Here is an 18,131-nt window from a genome sequence, read left to right as displayed (position 1 = left end):
AAAAAAAACGTATTTTGCATTTTAGGAAGGGAAGCGATACAACGACCTCTAAATTTAACGATGTGATGAGTATTGTGGTCACCACGGCCTGAGAAATAGTTTGACAAAGATAAACATCCCACGGCCAGATTACCAGAGGCATGCATAGCCACACAATACTAGCTGACTGGTTTCCAAGGGCTATTTTAATTCATACATTTTAGTTCATAAATTCACGCATTGCTAAAAGCTCCTCCAACGTTACAGAGAGTTCCGGCAGAGATAGTTGCATATAGTGGAAAGGTACACAAAGTATATTTACTTGTCTCTTTTCATTAGGAAATTTCTGTGTCCGGCTTCTATAGCGGCTTGCGCTTCAAGAACTGATTTACAACGGAACACATCTTATTTCTGGTAAAACGGTAATTTCATGCTGTTCGAGGTCAAAGGAACAGTGTGGGATTAGTAGCTGCTGCGGTCCGATTCTTGGGGATTGCAAGTCTACCTCCAGTACATGAAGTGAGTCTCCATATATTGTAGAAAAAGTGGACAAAATTTTCATCTTGACGTATATCTGGTTGGAAATATATTGAAAGGCGTCTTATAACTTTCCCTATATTGCTTCACAATTGCGTTCAAGGTGCCGGCCCGACATCGACGGCCGTCACGACTGCGGGGTCTCCAGCACAGCTGGAAACAACTACCTCGCCAACCGTGAAAGCACCAGACATTCCAGGTGAGAGTTGACAAACGACGCATCGGAAATAGCCATGGAGCGATAAATAGTAGCGGGAATTAGCTTGTGGCAGGTTCCGCATACGTGTCAATGGACGGCACGTTAATCCACACAACACAAAGAGCACATGCTCAGATAGGTCCATGCACAGCACATAGTGCTTCGTGTTTGTGTATGTGCCTCTTTGGTCCATCAAATGCGATCCCGTGCAGTAGTGTGTTTTTCTTACGCGCGAGCGTATAAGACCTCCCCCCTTTCTGTGCAATCGGCGAGTTATGTGTGACCGCGAGGGAAGCAAGCGCCGGATGAGGAGGGCGCCTGGAGGAAGAGAAGTAACCGCCGCGTTTGGTTCCTTTTCGCTTGTGCTTCGACGCCATGGTGCTCGCTGTGCATGTTCGCGGCGTTCATACGCTTTCGCGTAGCCCGCTTTCACGAAGTGAAACGTCACTAACTTTTTATTTGCAAATAACTTATATAAGCTTGCTTAAGACGCTTACTACAGTGGGAAAGTATCTTCTTTTTAGATTCCTTAGCAGGCACCTTTCAAGTTGGTCTCTCAGCCGTTATCCACTGATAACGGAATCGTCAAAGAAAGCTTAATATTTAAACAAATCAGCAGCGAGCGACATGGCATGTGCATTTACTAGTGTGTTAAGTGCGAGCGATCCGGTGCCGACTGGGTTAGTTTAAAAAAAAATGTGGTTGATCCCTCTTATATAGGAATCGGTATAGAACACGAAAGTGAAACGTGTCTTCACAGAAGTAGTGTAATGTTTATTGCACATTGATATATAATGTCTATTGGTGTTTTGTGGCTAAAGCGCCCTTAGGCGTTGATGCACCCACGCTGACGCCTGGTTGCACGTCTCCTCCATCACGACTACCAACGTCGATGACCATGAGCAACCGTCGTGCATATGGAAGCTGCACTACGCTGCACACGCTAGCACAACGCGAAAGACGAAGCACGTAACTGACACACTAATACAACGCGCAAGACAAAGCACGTAACTGAATCGTCACCGAGTCAAATCAGCGCGTACAGCGCGTCGTAATTGCAGCCTCCGCGATCAACTTCAGAAACATTTTCAGAGCTAATTGCGGAGGCCACGCTCCGCTGTGCTGAGTACGGTGAACGCCACCTAGGTGGCGTTGGTAGTGCTTTTTGATGCCAGCGTCCCTTCGAATGCTGGCATCGAGGCGTCGTAGTATAGTGCCTAGAATATACATACTAGTGTGCCGACCGCCGGGCGTTTCCAATGGGAGACGCTGGCACCGCCGGTGATGCCTTCCGCCGGAGGCCCCCACACGGCGACACTGTTTGGGACCGTGCTAACCGAGCGGCGCATCACGCGTCGCTTGCGCTTCGGGTGCACTTCGGATGCGCGTTCGTAAGCGCAGTCGGTTGCGGCGCGTTGTAGCTTTCGAGCAAGTAGCATGTGGTGCCTCCGCATGTCATTGCTGGGTTTCCTTCTGTGCGCGTGGTTCGCACTTGTGTCTGTTCACGGACGGAACCGAGATGTCGCAGAAAACGAGGCGTAAACACAGCACCTGTTTTCTCCCATATTGTACAACTGGATACCGCTCAAACAAGGAGCAAGTCTCATTATTCAGCTCCTGTTGACTGGCCAGAACGTTTTGGCGAGTGGGAGAAGAAAATAAGAGGGCTGATCGAAGGCTAACTCTGGCGGCTGTCGCTTGTGAGAAACACTTTAATAATTGCTACATTGAGCGCTCGTTCAAAATTAATCGACGGTGTTTCGCCCATGAAAATGTGCCCTGTTTAATTACCGTCATTTATGGTAATTAATTTAATTTATGGTAATTAGATACAACTTGGTGCGAATTTAGCATTTGTGGACATGTCTCGCATATAATAGTTTACTGTGGAAAAAATTTTCACTTTGGAAACCACGTATTTATTTATTGGTATTTTTCGAAGAAACACCCCGTATAGTGTAGCGTTATAATGATAACTGTGCATACGATCGTTTGTAAGTGAAACGAAATCATATTCTTTCGATTACGCTTTGCACCTCAACCAACGCTCCGCAGAACGAAACGGGCTGGGACAGCCCATTGGCGTCTGTCGCACACGCGCGCGTTGGCTAGAGACGCCGCTCGGCATAGCACGGTCCGTACGGCTATCGCCGTCTGGTGGCCGCCGGCGGAAGGCATCATTCTCCGTGCCACCGGAAAGCCCGCGGTCGGCACACTAGTAAGTATATTCTAGGCACTATAGTCGTAGTGCTGAGACCACCGAAGCGTTCACTGTCGGTGCGCGTTAGTGTCATAATGCAGTACTTCTCTTTTCTGCTCGTAGGCGGCGGCACCGCCCCGAGCAAGAGCGCGGGTACACGGAGGAGTGTTAGATATATAAGGCGCGTCTGTGTAGCTCTCTGCAAATGCGTTTGTGGCGCAATGGGTTAAACGCTCGGCGATCTATCGTCGCGGACCGAGAGGTCGTGGGTTCGATTTCCAAATTTTGCATGTTTGTGGAATTTTTTCTTCTGGTTTCTTTCTTTGTATTATGTTCTATGACGTATTTCCGTGACGGAAATACGTCAGTGAAGTCTTGGTGGACCCCGGCATAAAACACTTTCGTGTTAAAAAGTATTGCAGTTTCAGACAAGCGCAGCACGGCCATGTGCTTTACGTGGCCAATTGTCATTACTTGAAGCATTCGCTTTGATCTTACTAAACATTTTCTCAGTGATATATATATATATATATACATGCAAATCTACCTCAAGCTCGTTAAGAAAAAATACAAGTGCGTTCACATATTGCATTAGTAAAACGCCGTAACATAATTGTCAAGACATAGGTACAGCGGTGAGCACTGTTAGGGTGAACACGCGAGCGCGTGGCCGACGGCACTGTCAGCGCCCCGTTACGGTCATCACTGGAAACATTGCGCATGCGCATCACGCCTTCCGCGAAATAATTGTTCCACCGCGCGCATGACGTCATGAATGCACTTGTTCGTCGTCTGCTAGCAGCATTTTTGTTTTCTAAGCCCATGCATCCTGCATTTTAAGATTTCTTTAAACATCTGTGCTTGAACAGAACAAGACAAAAAAACTTGTATATCTATGGGGGCGTGTCTATTCGTTCCCTTCAAAGTTGTTGTGCATGCAACGCCGTATATAAAACAACCAAACATCTTTCGCAGCCGTTCATTCTGTCGCCAGATCGTATTATGGCTAGGGTTCCCGATGATGAACGGCGCTCAATTGTCGATCTTTCCCTGAAAGGTTATTCCCAGCGGTATATTGGCGCTTTAGTTAATAGGCCCCTGAAGACTGTGAACAGGATAATTCAAGCCTACAAGTATGAAGGTCGCATTCAGGATGCACCCCGCGCGCCCCGCCCTAAAGCTACCACAGACGATGAAGACGCCCTCATAGTTGCAGCTGCTGTTCGTAACCCTTTCTTGCCAGCCCCAGCAATACGCGAGGACTTGGATTTGGACGTTTCGGACACCACTGTTCGACGTCGCCTGCGTACTGCGGGCCTTCGCAGTCGCGTCGCAGCGCAGAAGCCACTACTAACGGCGGCAAACAAGGACGCACGACGGCAGTTCGCTGAGCTGCACGAAGCATGGACATCAGAAGAATGGGGTCGCGTCATCTTTTCGGATGAGTCGACGTTTTCGACGCGACAAGACCAAAGATTGCGTGTTTGGAGACTACCAGGCACACGGTGAGGCAAACTTCCTGCTTTGAAAAGCAATTGTTTTAGTTAACGTCACAATGCCACGCAGGAACGACCCGGACAACGTGCAAGGTGTTTCTGCCAGTGGGAGATTGAGTGTGAACGTGTGGGGTGCTGTTTCAAGATATGGTTTAGGGCCCCTGCAACGTATACGTGGACACTTATCGTCGGAACAATACTGCAACATTTTGAACAATGTGCTGTTGCCATATGCGAGCAGTTTATTCCCAGACGGTGATTACCTGTTCCAACAGGACCGGTCACCGATACACACGGCGCGGGCTGTCAAGGAGTTCCAGGCGGAGCAGCACATGCAGCTACTGGAATGGCCTCCGAAAGGAGCGGATCTGAATGTGATAGAAAACGTGTGGGGCCGTCTGAAAGCTTCTTTGGCAAGGAAGCCCCTTTATTCCGCGACTTCGGACCAGTTGTGGGCGCAAGTCAGCAACGAGTGGGAAAGGCTGAAAGCCGATCGGGAATATGTTCGATCACTTTACGACTCGTTACCGTCCAGAATAGCTGCAGTCGTTGCTGTAAGTGGTCACATGACTCGCTATTAGATTTGCTCATGTTTTTATATTTGTTCTCATGGTCTTGTTTAACTTGAATTGCAAAAGTGCAATTTTCTTGAATAAAAAGTTTAATAATTATCCCTCTTACACTCACTTTTTTCCTTCATGCGCCAATCTTCAATCCAGATGGACCTTGAAATGCAGAAGGTATCAGCTCAGCGAACAAAAAATGCGGCTAGCAGACGACGAACAAGCGTATCGATGACGTGATGCGCGCGGTGGAAAGAGTGTTTCGCAAAGCACATGCTGCGCATGTGCAATGTTTCCAACGATGGCTGTTACGCGGCGCTGATAGTGCCGTCGGCCACGCGCTCGCGTGTTCACCCTAACAGTGCTCACCGCTGTACAGGCAACAGGCGGGAAATCAATATTACGGCACCTGCGAGCGCTTGCCAACTTGCAACGAAGCATGCGCACGTAGTCGATCCATGGCATTGCGACTGCGCCCCCTCTCGTTCACATCGGCTGTCCAATTAAACCCCTTCTGGCCAGCCCGCTCATAAAAATCGTGAAAAGAGTGACAGCAGCACTACAGAAAAGCGAGTTTCTTTTTGTTGAAGTCAATCGTTTTTTTCTTTTAATACAAGAACGTGGCTACGTTTATTTGCGGCAGCTCAGTTTATCTGAATTTGTCCTGCTGAACGCAATAGCGTGTGTACAACTTCCTTCAGTGCTGGCTGTACTGCTCTGCAGGCAGACGAAAATAAGCTCCTGTACTTGTATTGAGGTAAGCGTTAAAGAAAGACTGGTGGTATCGCGTATTCCATAGCCTTCATTGCGGTATTTCATGCAGCGGTGTTGATTTGAGGCATGCTGGTCGTGGTTGCTTAATGGCTTTGGAGTTAAGCTGCGAAACACAAGTTTGTGTTCCTCTGTCATCCAAATAGTTTGTGGGATGATGGGCGAAGGATTAACCAGGCAGTCACAGGGTGGTGTCATACACCATTTCGGCTGCAGTGCATCCGATGTCTTGTTTAATAGCTGAATGTATTCCGTAAAGCAGGAAGTTCGGGCGCCGCGAGTGATGAGGGTAGCTTTCAACTGCCGCTGCAGTCTTTCGACCATTCCGTTCGTGGAAGGGTGCTATGTGGTTGTGCGAACATAACTATACATCGAGAATGCTAGTGAACGCTCTCAACCGCTCGGGCTGAAATTGACGGTCGCAGTCTATGGTGACAACGCTCGACATTCGGAGTGAGAGATACAGATGGGAAAGAAAACTGAAGCCATGGTGGATACCGTGATTTCGTGTACCCTGAACGCCTCGGGCCAGGGTGTGTAGCGGTCAATGCAAGTGATGTAGCGTTTCTCTCGCAACGAAGGAAGTTGGCCGATGATTTCGCTGTGTATGTTATCAAAGGGGGTGTTGTCGATCTGGCCACAATTTGGTAGCCTTCCTGAAACCTTGCTTTCTGCAGCTGTAGGCAGGCGGCGACACAAGTTTATGCTTGCGCCGTCGCGGCAGCAGCTAGCATCCCCATAAGCGAAGGCTTATGGGAATGCGAGCTACGAGGCAATTACAGTGGCAAGTGTTACACCGATCAATGTGGACTCCAAAATGCGATCGTTCTGCAAAATATTAGCAAGAACACTGCAACGGTAAAGTCGAAATCTATTTGTTGAACACGTTAAGCGAAATGTGCAGGACACTATTGCATCTAACAGTTTTCCCAGCTACATTGGGCCACTAGGTATTCAGTGGCCGAATCGGTAGCGCATCGGGGTGCTACAATCGGACAAACTTGGGTCGCTTAGTATGTAGCAATGTGCATATACGTGCACATTTCTCTTCAAGGAACCTCTTTTACGGCGACATGGATCACTGTAGATGTGGGACTGGGTAGGTACCGCGGTTTGACGACTCTTTGGCACAGTTTTTGGTTGCTCTGTGAGCCACTCAGTCTATGCAGGTATCCCATGAGTAACTTTGATACCAACTTAGGCCACTGGGTATCGCAGTGGTCTGAAAAAAAAACTAACTTACTGCCATGTTTTTGCGTGCAGCCTGCGACCTGTGCCGGCGAAGAATCGGCTGCAGCTAAGCATCCCACTGCGGCAGCCGGAACCCGACGATTCACCATCAGGTGCATCAGGCTTGCAAGCGTTGTCAGCATCCTCGATCACCGAGTCCGACATTGAGCCACTGGGAAATGGAGTGTCTATGGAAGCCAGCGAAGACGACGGCGAGCCCGGCGTGGCCAAGGCGGCAACGTCTAAGTCTGCCGAGCGTAAAGGAACAACTTCCGGAAGTGGGACAAACTCCGGCGTTGGGAAAGTGCCCGCTAACCGAAAATCTCCAAATCCTCCCAAATGAGAAAAAAACATCATCCGCAAGATGTACAATAAATGACCACTCCGGGACATTCTGCGATCATACTTGGATGTTACATATTCGACTGCTTGCAGGAATTACGAGTGCATGAGGCATTTAGAGGCACATGCCCTATAGACGTGTCCTGGCTGCAGGCTCGTGGCCTTCAGTGCTGCGAGGGCGGGAGCTCACAACACTGACTGCGTGCCAGTTCCTAGCGTAAGAAGGGACAATAGATCTTACTCTGCTTCCTGCTGAAGAGAGCACCTAAATTAGGCAATAGTTTAACCGCAAACAATTTCAGGTTAAAGAAAAACGTAACGAAGCAAATGAAAAAAAAATGTGGTTGATCCCTCTTATATAGGAATCGGTATAGAACACGAAAGTGAAACGTTTCTTCACAGAAGTAGTGTAATGTTTATTGCACATTGATATATAATGTCTATTGGTGTTTTGTGGCTAAAGCGCCCTTAGGCGTTGATGCACCCACGCTGACGCCTGGTGGCACGTCTCCTCCATCACGACTACCAACGTCGATGACCATGAGCAACCGTCGTGCATATGGAAGCTGCACTACGCTGCACACGCTAGCACAACGCGAAAGACGAAGCACGTAACTGACACACTAATACAACGCGCAAGACAAAGCACGTAACTGAATCGTCACCGAGTCAAATCAGCGCGTACAGCGCGTCGTAATTGCAGCCTCCGCGATCAACTTCAGAAACATTTTCAGAGCTAATTGCGGAGGCCACGCTCCGCTGTGCTGAGTACGGTGAACGCCACCTAGGTGGCGTTGGTAGTGCTTCTTGATGCCAGCGTCCCTTCGAATGCTGGCATCGAGGCGTCGTAGTATAGTGCCTAGAATATACATACTAGTGTGCCGACCGCCGGGCGTTTCCAATGGGAGACGCTGGCACCGCCGGTGATGCCTTCCGCCGGAGGCCCCCACACGGCGACACTGTTTGGGACCGTGCTAACCGAGCGGCGCATCACGCGTCGCTTGCGCTTCGTGTGCACTTCGGATGCGCGTTCGTAAGCGCAGTCGGTTGCGGCGCGTTGTAGCTTTCGAGCAAGTAGCATGTGGTGCCTCCGCATGTCATTGCTGGGTTTCTTTCTGTGCGCGTGGTTCGCACTTGTGTCTGTTCACGGACGGAACCGAGATGTCGCAGAAAACGAGGCGTAAACACAGCACCTGTTTTCTCCCATATTGTACAACTGGATACCGCTCAAACAAGGAGCAAGTCTCATTATTCAGCGCCTGTTGACTGGCCAGAACGTTTTGGCGAGTGGGAGAAGAAAATAAGAGGGCTGATCGAAGGCTAACTCTGGCGGCTGTCGCTTGTGAGAAACACTTTAATAATTGCTACATTGAGCGTACATTGACCACGCGCACTTTTTCTTCTGGTTTCTTTCTTTGTATTATGTTCTATGACGTATTTCCGTGACGGAAATACGTCATAGAACACAGTGATGAGCACAGTGGGAGACCCTGCTGCTCAGCTCGGTCCAGCAAGACCAGGTCTGGGCCGTCCAGCTAGCCGGTGCAGCCGCTGAAACCCAGGCGATCTCGGCCGCCTGCTAGGCAGAGGGAGGATGCGTCCGCACTAGCGAATTGCTGGCACCAATAAAAGTTTAATATCTCTCTCTCTGGACTCGCTAATATTCCGTGACTGCTCATTGTCTGCGCTTGCACTGTAACGAAATATTAGGGCCTGCTTAATCTAATATGCCATCGGACCTGACAATATTGTGTATGCACAGAATTTCGGCTTCATTGCAAAGTGTGCTGCGAAAAACAAGTGCTGCATTATAAGCATGCAGGTGCAATGGGACTGCCACGATGGGAGAGCGTGAGGAAATTAGGCGGGCAAGCACAGGGAACGACGACAACGAGGGCGGTCGAGCGTACACGTGGCGGACGCTGGTCACACAGTGGCAAATCTTTGAGAAACCCTTATTACCTGAGAGTCTAATGATGTGGAAAAAGGTGCCTATATATAACTATTATACTGAAAATGCACATTCATGTGATGAGACATACCATCTTTTGCGTATAATGAAGCTATTTCGTATCAAATTCGGGAACTGAATTTTCGACATGAAAAATTCACACGGAACCGCAGCCATAGACAGCTGCACGGTAAAAAGTACGCAGACACTCCGCTGGAATTGCATTTGGGGTTATGCTTACGTATACGCCCACAATTCAAGTGGGTCCAACCCCAAATTTTAAGCGGGCACAACTATTTTAGTTTTAGGTTTAAGTTTTAGGTGGGCCCAACCAGAAATTTAAGTTGGCTCACCTTGCATTTTTTATGTTTCCCTAGAATCCCTAGGGGTATACTATTCGACCAACGTTTTTGTTTCAACCGTTCTATATTGTTTATTAGGCTACAAATCATCTACATTTACGCTAATATAACGTATAAATGCCTTAACTTCGCAAATTCAGTTTTGCGCAGATACAAGGTAATACACTTTTCGCATGATGCACAAATTTTTCTGCGGCACCCGCAAAGGAATGCTTGTGCATTAAAATTTGCCTGGGACAGGCAGCTCTTCTTGGGGAACTAACGAAGGAATGCGGACGCATTAAATTAATTCTTATCACGTTCTTTTCGGTTTTGACTTTTTCATGTGTGTGACATTAATTTCCACTTGAACAATGGACTATAAATTAGACAATAGTTCATAAGTTTTAACTTTTTAAATTTATTCTGCATTGCATGTACTTCCTACAAAAATGAACACATTAAAATTAGGACAAAATATTGTCTCAAATACTGTTAATAAACTCCACTAGAAGGGAGCATATTATATGTAAAGGTATGAAAAGCTACACGACGCCTGCACGACAAAACGTTATAGACTGTTATGAGTAAAGAGTGCAGATACTTAACATTATAAAGTAAACATTAAAAAAGCAAATTGTCATTTATTCTAAGAGTGTAAGCCTGGAGAGCTGAAGTATTTGCAAATCAGAAGCTGAGAGAACCAGCGCATCCTAACCTAGCCTAATCTAACCCAACCAATCTAACCTAACCTAACCTAACCTAACCTAAAAGAGTCTGTCTACCATTTTTTAAGGATCTCCTATATTGTAGGGCAACAAATTTCTACCATTCCAAGCATCTGAGCGTGCTGTGGTTTCTTTTGGAAGCAACTACAAATTCTTCAAAGAGAATGTTGTGATCGTCGTAGTCTCCTAAAACTGTGTATTGACACCCGCAACACCCACTTAAGCTGCGGGGAATGACTAGTATCCATCGACGGCCTTCGGGAGCGTAGTTGCGTCGGTGGAGCAGCTGATCACGAATGGCGAAATGAACAGCTTGGCGTCGGAGGGATCGGGATACAGGGATGGTCGATGATCCAGAAAGATAGGTGAAAAGAGAAGCAATCCACGGGTTGGTGGATATGCTGAACTGGTAAAAACGAAGAAAAAGAAACAGCAGAAGTGCATTGGGTTTGATGGAGGAATGGTTGCTGTGTGTAACCAGCGCATAATCAGTTGCATAGGTCACTTCTTTCTATGTCACCTAAAACCTAACGTTTCTAACAGGCATAGGCAATGTAGTATAGCGGAGGCATTCTGTTGGCACTGCTGCCGAAATTCAAGAAATTGCGAAGCACTAGTAGGCACACTGTGGCATGGAATGCCTACATGGAATACCAGTGCGAATAATATGTGTGTGGCCATCAGCATCATCATCATCATCATTAACCTATATGTTGTGTCCACTGCAGGACGAAGGCCTCTCCCTGCGATGTCTAATTACCCCTGTCATGCGCTAGCGTATTGCAACTTGCGCCTACAAATTTCCTAACTTCATCACCGCATCTGGTATTCTGCCGACCTGGACTGCGCTTCCCTTCTCTTGGTATCCATTCTGTAACCCTAATGGTCCACCCGTTATCCATCCTACGCATCACATGGCCTGCCCAGCTCCATTTCTTCCGCTTAATGTGAAATAGAATATCGGCTATCCCCGTTTGTTCTCTGATCCATACCGCTCTCTTCCTGTCCGTTAACGTTAGTCCTAAGATTTTTCGTTCCATCGCTCTTTGTGCGGTCCTAAACTTGAACTCAAGCTTCTTTGTTGACCTCCAAGTTTCTACTCCTATGGTACCACCGGTAGCATGCAATGATTGTTAATTACAAATAAATTATGGGGTTTTACGTGCCAAAATCACGATGTGATTATGAGGCAGGCCGTAGTGGGGGACTCCAGAAATTTGGACCACCTGGGGTTCTTTAACGTGCACCAAAATATAAGTACACGAGTGCTTTGCAATAATTGTACACTTTTCTTTTCAATGACAGTGGTAAGCTCCGAGTCAGGATTTGGCAATGCCTTCTGTATGCACTCCAACCCAATTTTATTCTTCTTGAGAAGAGGTTTATTGGCGGTGTCCTTCGAGGACGCTTCGAGTTCCAAGAACGGCGAGGTAGCGTGGAGCACCGTCTCCAAAAACACCAGCGACCAACAGCGCGAGCAGAGCGGGCCGAGCGTTGTCAATGCCGCTGGGCGGAGGCGCGTCTTCTTGTTCACAATCGCCCCCGCAGAAAAAGAGCCATTTTGGCGACCTAAGATGTTGTGGGCCGAGGGTCATGATAGGGCTTGAGACGCGCCACGTGGACGAGGTCACGTCGACGCCGGCGCATGTCGTAAGATGGAGAAAGTGGCTCGATAAGAAAGTTCACCGGGGACGTTCGCTCCAAGACGCAGTAAGGCCCTTCATACTTTGGAACGAGTTTTGAGGAAAGGCCTGGAGTTTAGCAAGGAACAGCCAGCCAGACAAGAGACCCTGGGGCATACGTGAGGCTGGGCAGCGAGTCGGCGTGGCCTTCCTTCTGGCGCTGTTGGTCTTGTGATGTAAAGGTGCGCGCGAGCTGGCGGCACTCTTCGGCTTGTCGGGCAGCTTGGTACACAGGTGGACACTTGGATGCGTCAGGACTGTATGGAAGGAGAGTGTCGATAGTATGCAATGGTTACCGTCCATATAGGAGGAAGAAAGATGAAAATCTCGTAGTAGCTTGTATCGCGGTGTTGTATGCGGACGTTACAAAAGGAAGTGCGCGGTCCCAGTTCCCATGGTCAGACATCGCAAGTATATCACCGAGAGTTTGGTTAAACCGTTCCGTGAGCCCGTTAGTTTGCAGATGGTAAGCCGTGATCGTTCGATGAATAATGTGGCATTCTAAAAGCAGAGCTTCGATGACCTCGGGGAGGAAGGCACGACCTCTATAACTGAGGAGTTCTCGAGGTGCGCCATGTCGAAGGATGAAGCGATGCAGGACGAAAGAGGCTATATCCCGCGCTGTAGCACACGGTAGAGCCGCAGTTTCGGCGTAGCTTGTGAAATGGTCCACAGCAACTATGATCCACCGATTGCCATCCGGTGTCATGGGAAGCGGGCCGTAGAGGTCAATGCCTACGCGATCGAAGGGTTTGGCAGGGCACGGAAGTGGCTGCAAGGCACCAGACGCACGTAAAGGTGGTAATTTGCGACGTTTACAGTCAGGGCAGCACTGAACAAACTTTCATACAAAAGTGTACGTTCCCCGCCAGTAGTAGCGATGGCTTATACGTTCGTAAGTCATGAATACGCCAGCGTGGCCACATTGTGGATCGTCGTGAAAAGAGGCACAGATTTGGGATCTTAAGCTGCGGGGAATGACTAGTAGCCATCGACGGCCTTCGGGAGCGTAGTTGCATCGGTGGAGCAGCTGATTACGAATGGCGAAATGAAAAGCTTGGCGTTGGAGGGATCGGGATACAAGGGTGGTCGATGATCCAGAAAGATAGGTGAAAAGAGAAGCAATCCACGGGTCTCGGCGTTGTTCGTTGCCAATCGAGTCAAGGTCAAGAGATTACAGGGGGTGAGCGCAAGTGATTCCGCAGGCCGAGTCTGGAGGTAGAGGTGAATGGGGCAGGGCGTCTGCGTCAGTGTGCTTGCGTCCGCAGCGGTAGACGACGCGAATATCGTACTCCTGGATTCGGAGTGCCCAGCGTGCTAAGCGGCCAGATGGACCCTTCAACGTGGCGAGCCAACAAAGCGCGTGGTGATCCGTTGCTAGATCAAATGGGCGGCCGTATAAGTAAGGGCGGAACTTGCCAAGCGCCCATACTAGAGCCAAGCACTCTTTTTCAGTTACGCTGTAATTGGCCTCTGCTTTTGTCAGCGTACGACTCGCATAGGCGCCCACGTATCGGAGTAGCCGGGCTTGCGTTGCGCGAGGACGGCGCCAAGACCGACCCCGCTGGCGTCTTTATGTACCTCAGTTGCAGCTGTAGGGTTGAAATGGCGAAGAATAGGAGGAGAGGTAAGAATACAACACAGTGTAGCAAACGCGGCATCGCATGCAGGGGACCAGGAGGAGAGGTCCGCCTCACCGCGTAGGAGCCGGGTCAAGGGCGACATGATCGATGCGAAATTGCGGACAAAGCGCAGGAAATATGAGCACAGGCCCACAAAACTGCGTAGTTCTTTGATGTTAGTAGGCTTCGGGAACTCAGCGACTGCACGAAGTTTTGCAGGGTCTGGTATAACGCCGTGCTTGGACACAGTGTGGCCTAAGATGGTCAGCTCCCGCGCGGCGAAGCGGCCCTTCTTGAGGTTCAGTTGCAAGCCAGCGTTGGTGAGACACGTCAAAACATATCTAAGGCGAAGTAGGTGGGTCGGAAAGTCAGGCGAGAAAACCACGATATCGTCGAGTTAACAAAGACACATAGACCACTTGAGGCCACGCAGCGTATTGTCCATGAGTCGTTCAAACGTTGCAGGCGCGTTGCAAAGTCCAAAGGGCATCACGTTGAACTCGTATAGGCCGTCAGGTGTAATACATGCCGTTTTCTGGCGATCGGCTTCAGCCATTGGAACCTGCCAGTAGCCAGAACGGAAGTCTAGGGACGAAAAGAATTCCGCGCCCTGAAGGCTGTCAAGGGCGTCGTCGATGCGCGGCAAAGGATAGACATCATTGCGCGTGACCTTATTTAATCGACGGTAGTCAACGCAAAAGCGAATAGACCCGTCCTTCTTGCGCACGAGAACGACAGGAGATGCCCAGGGACTGTGGGATGGTTGGATAACGCCACGGGGTAGCATATCGTCGACTTGGTCGTTGATGACGCGACGCTCGTCGGCGGAGACGTGGTGCGGTCGTTGACGCAACGGCTGGTGTAAGCCGGTGTCAGTGTAGTGCTGCACTTCCGACGTTCGGCCCAATTGCGGCTGAGAAACATCGAAGGAATTTCTGAAGTGGTGTAGAAGCTGAAGAAGCTCGGAATGTTCAGCAGGGTTTAGTGTAGTGACGATAGAACTGGAAAACATGTTACTTGACGACTCTTCAAGCGTTGAAAGCGCAAGGAGTTCGTTCGAGTCAAGATGAATAGATTCATCTGGCACGGTAACAAAGAACGAAGAGTCAAGCTGTTCCACGCGGCCCTGACATTCGCCGACAAGCAACGTGACCGACGCAGAAAGCGGATTGTACACAAAAATATTGCTGATGCCAGTGGCGATGTCAAGCGTTGCAAAAGGCAGTGGATTGGCTTTGTGACTCATAAAGATGTCAGATGGTCTAAAGAAGACCGTAGCATCGGTGACGGCATCACAGACGACTTGGACAAGGGCAAAAGAGCCAGGCGGAATGTCGGTGTCCTCACGCACGACCTGTTTAGGTGGCTGATCAAGGGCGTCGTGGGATGGTGCGTCACACTGCGGCGAAAATTCAACTTCAGCTCGTGCGCAGTTGATGACATCATTATGACGAGGCAAGAACAATTAACTCGACAATGTACAAAACGCCTTCTAAAAGCACTCGGGTAGTACAGGCTGCGAGAGGCGTCACGTGCTGCGCGCTTGCCGCATATGCACACGTGGAATGCACACGTGGAACACGTGGAACAACGCATATGCTACACATGGAATGTGTTTTTTTTTTCAACAAGCTCGGGCGGTCGTTCAGGGCACATTTAAAGCTTTAAAAAGGTGACTTTCCACTCCACTTATAAACCCCATGCGCCGCGCAAGAGTGTGGCGTAATAGTTCAGCGGAAATCCGCTAGGTGGAGATAAGTAATTAAAGAGAAACTGAGACATCCACCCAAATGTAGCAATTCGCTACTATGGAAACCCAACCGGGTTCCTCGAAAGAAAGCCTCGCAGTTGACGAATCCGCTATCTCCACCTAGCGGATTTCCGCTGAACTATTACGCCATACACTTGCCTTTGCTTCGAGTTGTCGACAAATTCGACTTCGCCCTGCCATCTGCTAGCTGCCTGGTTAGCTCAGATGGTAGAGCGGCTGCCCCGGAAAGGCGGTGGTCCCGGGTTCGAGTCCCGGACCAGGACGAATTTTTCTTCAACCGCGAGGCTTTCTTTCGAGGAACCCGGTTGGGTTTCCATAGTAGCGAATTGCTACATTTGGGTGGATGTCTCAGTTTCTCTTTAATTACTTATGTCCACCTAGCGGATTTCCGCTGAACTATTACGCCATACACTTGCCTTTGCTTCGAGTTGTCGACAAATTCGACTTCGACCTGCCATCTGCTAGCTGCCTGGTTAGCTCAGATGGTAGAGCGGCTGCCCCGGAAAGGCGGTGGTCCCGGGTTCGAGTCCCGGACCAGGACGAATTTTTCTTCAACTGCGAGGCTTTCTTTCGAGGAACCCGGTTGGGTTTCCATAGTAGCGAATTGCTACGTTTGGGTGGATGTCTCAGTTTCTCTTTAATTACTGATCTCCACCTAGCGGATTTCCGCTGAACTATTACGCCATACACTTGCCTTTGCTTCGAGTTGTCGACAAATTCGACTTCGCCCTGCCATCTGCTAGCTGCCTGGTTAGCTCAGATGGTAGAGCGGCTGCCCCGGAAAGGCGGTGGTCCCGGGTTCGAGTCCCGGACCAAGACGAATTTTTCTTCAACTGCGAGGCTTTCTTTCGAGGATCCCGGTTGGGTTTCCATAGTAGCGAATTCCTACATTTGGGTGGATGTCTCAGTTTCTCTTTAGCCGCGCAAGAGTGCAAAATTTGGTTGAGAGGCTCATAACAACGCATATGCTAAACGTGGAATGTGCTTTTTTTTTCAACAAGCTCGGGCGGTCGTTCAGGGCCCATTTAAAGCTTTAAAAAGGTGACTTTCCACTCCACTTGTAAACCCCATGCGCCGCGCAAGAGTGCAAAATTTGGTTGAGAGGCTCACAACAACGCATATGCTAAACGTGGAATGTCTTGTTTTTTTTCAACAAGCTCGGGCGGTCGTTCAGGGCCCATTTAAAGCTTTAAAAAGGTGACTTTCCACTCCACTTATAAACCCCATGCGCCGCGCAAGAGTGCAAAATTTGGTTGAGAGGCTCACAACAACGCATATGCTAAACGTGGAATGTGTTGTTTTTTTTTTTTCAACAAGCTCGGGCGGTCGTTCAGGGCCCATTTAAAGCTTTAAAAAGGTGACTTTCCACTCCACTTGTAAACCCCATGCGCCGCGCAAGAGTGCAAAATTTGGTTGAGAGGCTCATAACAACGCATATGCTAAACGTGGAATGTGCTGTTTTTTTTCAACAAGCTCGGGCGGTCGTTCAGGGCCCATTTAAAGCTGTAAAAAGGTGACTTTCCACTCTACTTATAAACCCCATGCGCCGCGCAAGAGTGAAAAATTTGGTCGAGAGGCTCATAACAACGCATATGCTAAACGTTGAATGTGTTTTTTTTTTTTTTCAACAAGCTCGGGCGGTCGTTCAGGGCCCATTTAAAGCTTTAAAAAGGTGACTTTCCACTCCACTTTTAAACCCCATGCGCCGCGCAAGAGTGCAAAATTTGGTTGAGAGGCTCATAACAACGCATATGCTACCCGTGGAATGTGCTTTTTTTTCAACAAGCTCGGTATGCATATTGCCGCATTTTCCCTGTCGCTTGGGGCCATTAAAATTGTTTCACAATGCGTGCTCTTAGCATTTGCACCGCTCTGCAGTGGTGTTGGCTTTTGTGTTTTGAACCATCACTTTTATTAAAAACACGCTTATTTGGAATAATATTGGTTGATACTAGCAAACTTTTTGCGACTTTTTGCACTTTTCGCATCGGTATTTGTATCGTAAGCAATATTAATGTTAATGTCTTTTCGCCTCATCAAAGGCTATGACAACGGCGACTTTTTAATTTATAAAAACAAATGTACTCAAGGCGGCGTCCTAAAGTTTCCTCTTGCGGTGCGAGTAAGCAGTGAAGTACACAAGAGATGGCAGTGCCGGCGCGTGCGTCGCGCGAGTGGATACCTGTGGCGCGCGCAACGCTATCGATGATACCCGGCCGCTTAGAGTCACTTGCATTTCACGAGATAGCGATCACGTGGCCTAGAGCATGCGCTCACCATCACTGTTAGGTCGTGTATGTTGCCGCAAGGTAGAAAGCAAGCGCGTGGGCGCCAATATACGATGACTTATTCTGTTTCCCGACGAAACACATCCCAGCTATTCAAGCAGCTTGTGCGCATGCAGACGACGGAAGCGAGAAACTATTTTGATGGAATATTCGTATGCTTTGAGCTATCTGCTTTATTTTTATTGTGGAGGAAAATTGTTTTGCTTTATCTAGAATATGTTCAATGCCTACAGTACGTGCAGTTTCTTTGGCGAAACTTCAAATTTGCGTCGCATTACGAGAGCAAATTGGAGCTATCGGCGCGATTTTGTAAGCGTCACGGCTACGTCGTGCCTCGAAGGAAATGGCGGAAGGTCCAGAATAGCGGCTTAGGTGAGGAGGGGGGAAGCAAACACTGAAACTAGGCAACCTATCTAAAAAAAAGATGTTCG

The 18,131-nt window shown here is 48.8% G+C and overlaps 1 protein-coding gene and 2 non-coding genes across 3 annotated transcripts in view; all 3 read left to right on the top strand.

Moving 5' to 3' along the window:
• The window catches only part of LOC125941056 (uncharacterized), a 155,879-nt gene extending 148,521 nt beyond the window's left edge, over window positions 1–7,358 (top strand). Inside the window, exons 9-10 of the mRNA XM_049657976.1 lie at window positions 620–715; window positions 7,009–7,358. Of these exons, the coding sequence (XP_049513933.1) occupies window positions 620–715; window positions 7,009–7,318 (406 nt within the window). The 3' untranslated portion in view covers window positions 7,319–7,358. The remainder of the gene's footprint in view (window positions 1–619; window positions 716–7,008) is intronic.
• An 8,243-nt stretch (window positions 7,359–15,601) lies between these two features.
• On the top strand, window positions 15,602–15,676 carry Trnas-gga (transfer RNA serine (anticodon GGA)). The gene has a single exon. It is a non-coding gene; the product is annotated as a tRNA-Ser (tRNA).
• Window positions 15,677–15,879: 203 nt separating this feature from the next.
• Trnas-gga (transfer RNA serine (anticodon GGA)) lies at window positions 15,880–15,954 on the top strand. Its single transcript has one exon. It is a non-coding gene; the product is annotated as a tRNA-Ser (tRNA).
• The last annotated feature ends 2,177 nt before the right edge of the window (window positions 15,955–18,131 follow it).

The sequence above is a fragment of the Dermacentor silvarum genome, chromosome 10 (assembly GCF_013339745.2).
Source record: "Dermacentor silvarum isolate Dsil-2018 chromosome 10, BIME_Dsil_1.4, whole genome shotgun sequence".
Classification (NCBI taxonomy): Eukaryota; Metazoa; Arthropoda; class Arachnida; order Ixodida; family Ixodidae; genus Dermacentor; species Dermacentor silvarum.
The sequence above is the reverse complement of the archived record's forward strand: the minus strand, read 5'-3'. Positions and strand labels throughout refer to the sequence as shown.